Raw genomic sequence first — 686 nt, 5'->3', positions numbered from 1 at the left:
CTTAGAAAGCATCACTACGAACAAAGCTAGTGGAGGTGATGAAATTCCAGTTGAGCTATTTCAAATCCTGAAAGATGATGCTGTGAAAGTGCTGCACTCAATATGCCAGCAAATTTGGAAAACTCAGCAGTGGCCACAGGACTGGAAAATGTCAGTTTTCATTCCAATCCCAAAGAAAGGCAATCCTAAAGAATGCTCAAACTACCTCACAACTGCACTCATCTCACATGCTAGTAAAGTAATGCTCAAAATTCTCCAAGCCAGGCTTCAGCAATACGTGAACTGTGAACTTCCAGATGTTCACGTTGGTTTTACTTTTTTTTTCCAGGTTCGTAATTTTGTACAAATTGAGTATCACATGATGAGTTGACATTAGCTTCTTCAGGCATGGGAACTTAACAGATAATGTACAGTTCAGAATCTGTTTATGTTGCTTTCACAGCTGGAGTTTTTTTAGACCTTAACTTGAAGTATAAGACTATCAAAGCAACACTTCTGTTTGTGGCCAGCACACAATTCATTCTCCCTGTGAGGGTGTAATAATTGAAATATTTTTTGATACCAGTGAAATGGAACTGGGCATCAGCTTCTGGACCTGCCATGATTTCAATCTTTCAAGGGGTTCAAACTCCACGGCTTGTGTCCTTCACCATACGCTGCTGCCCCTCGATCCCGCCGGAAGACTC

At 41.3% G+C, this 686-nt stretch overlaps 1 protein-coding gene across 1 annotated transcript; it reads right to left on the bottom strand.

Moving 5' to 3' along the window:
* Positions 1-331: 331 nt before the first annotated feature.
* LOC122675440 (ATP synthase membrane subunit K, mitochondrial-like) lies at positions 332-686 on the bottom strand. Its single transcript, XM_043874218.1, has one exon. It carries the CDS (start codon positions 600-602, stop codon positions 426-428), a length of 177 nt encoding a protein of 58 aa, XP_043730153.1. The 5' UTR covers positions 603-686; the 3' UTR covers positions 332-425.

The sequence above is a fragment of the Cervus elaphus genome, chromosome 19, assembly GCF_910594005.1.
Source record: "Cervus elaphus chromosome 19, mCerEla1.1, whole genome shotgun sequence".
In the NCBI taxonomy this organism is placed as follows: domain Eukaryota; kingdom Metazoa; phylum Chordata; class Mammalia; order Artiodactyla; family Cervidae; genus Cervus; species Cervus elaphus.
This window is presented reverse-complemented; position numbering and strand designations above follow the sequence as displayed.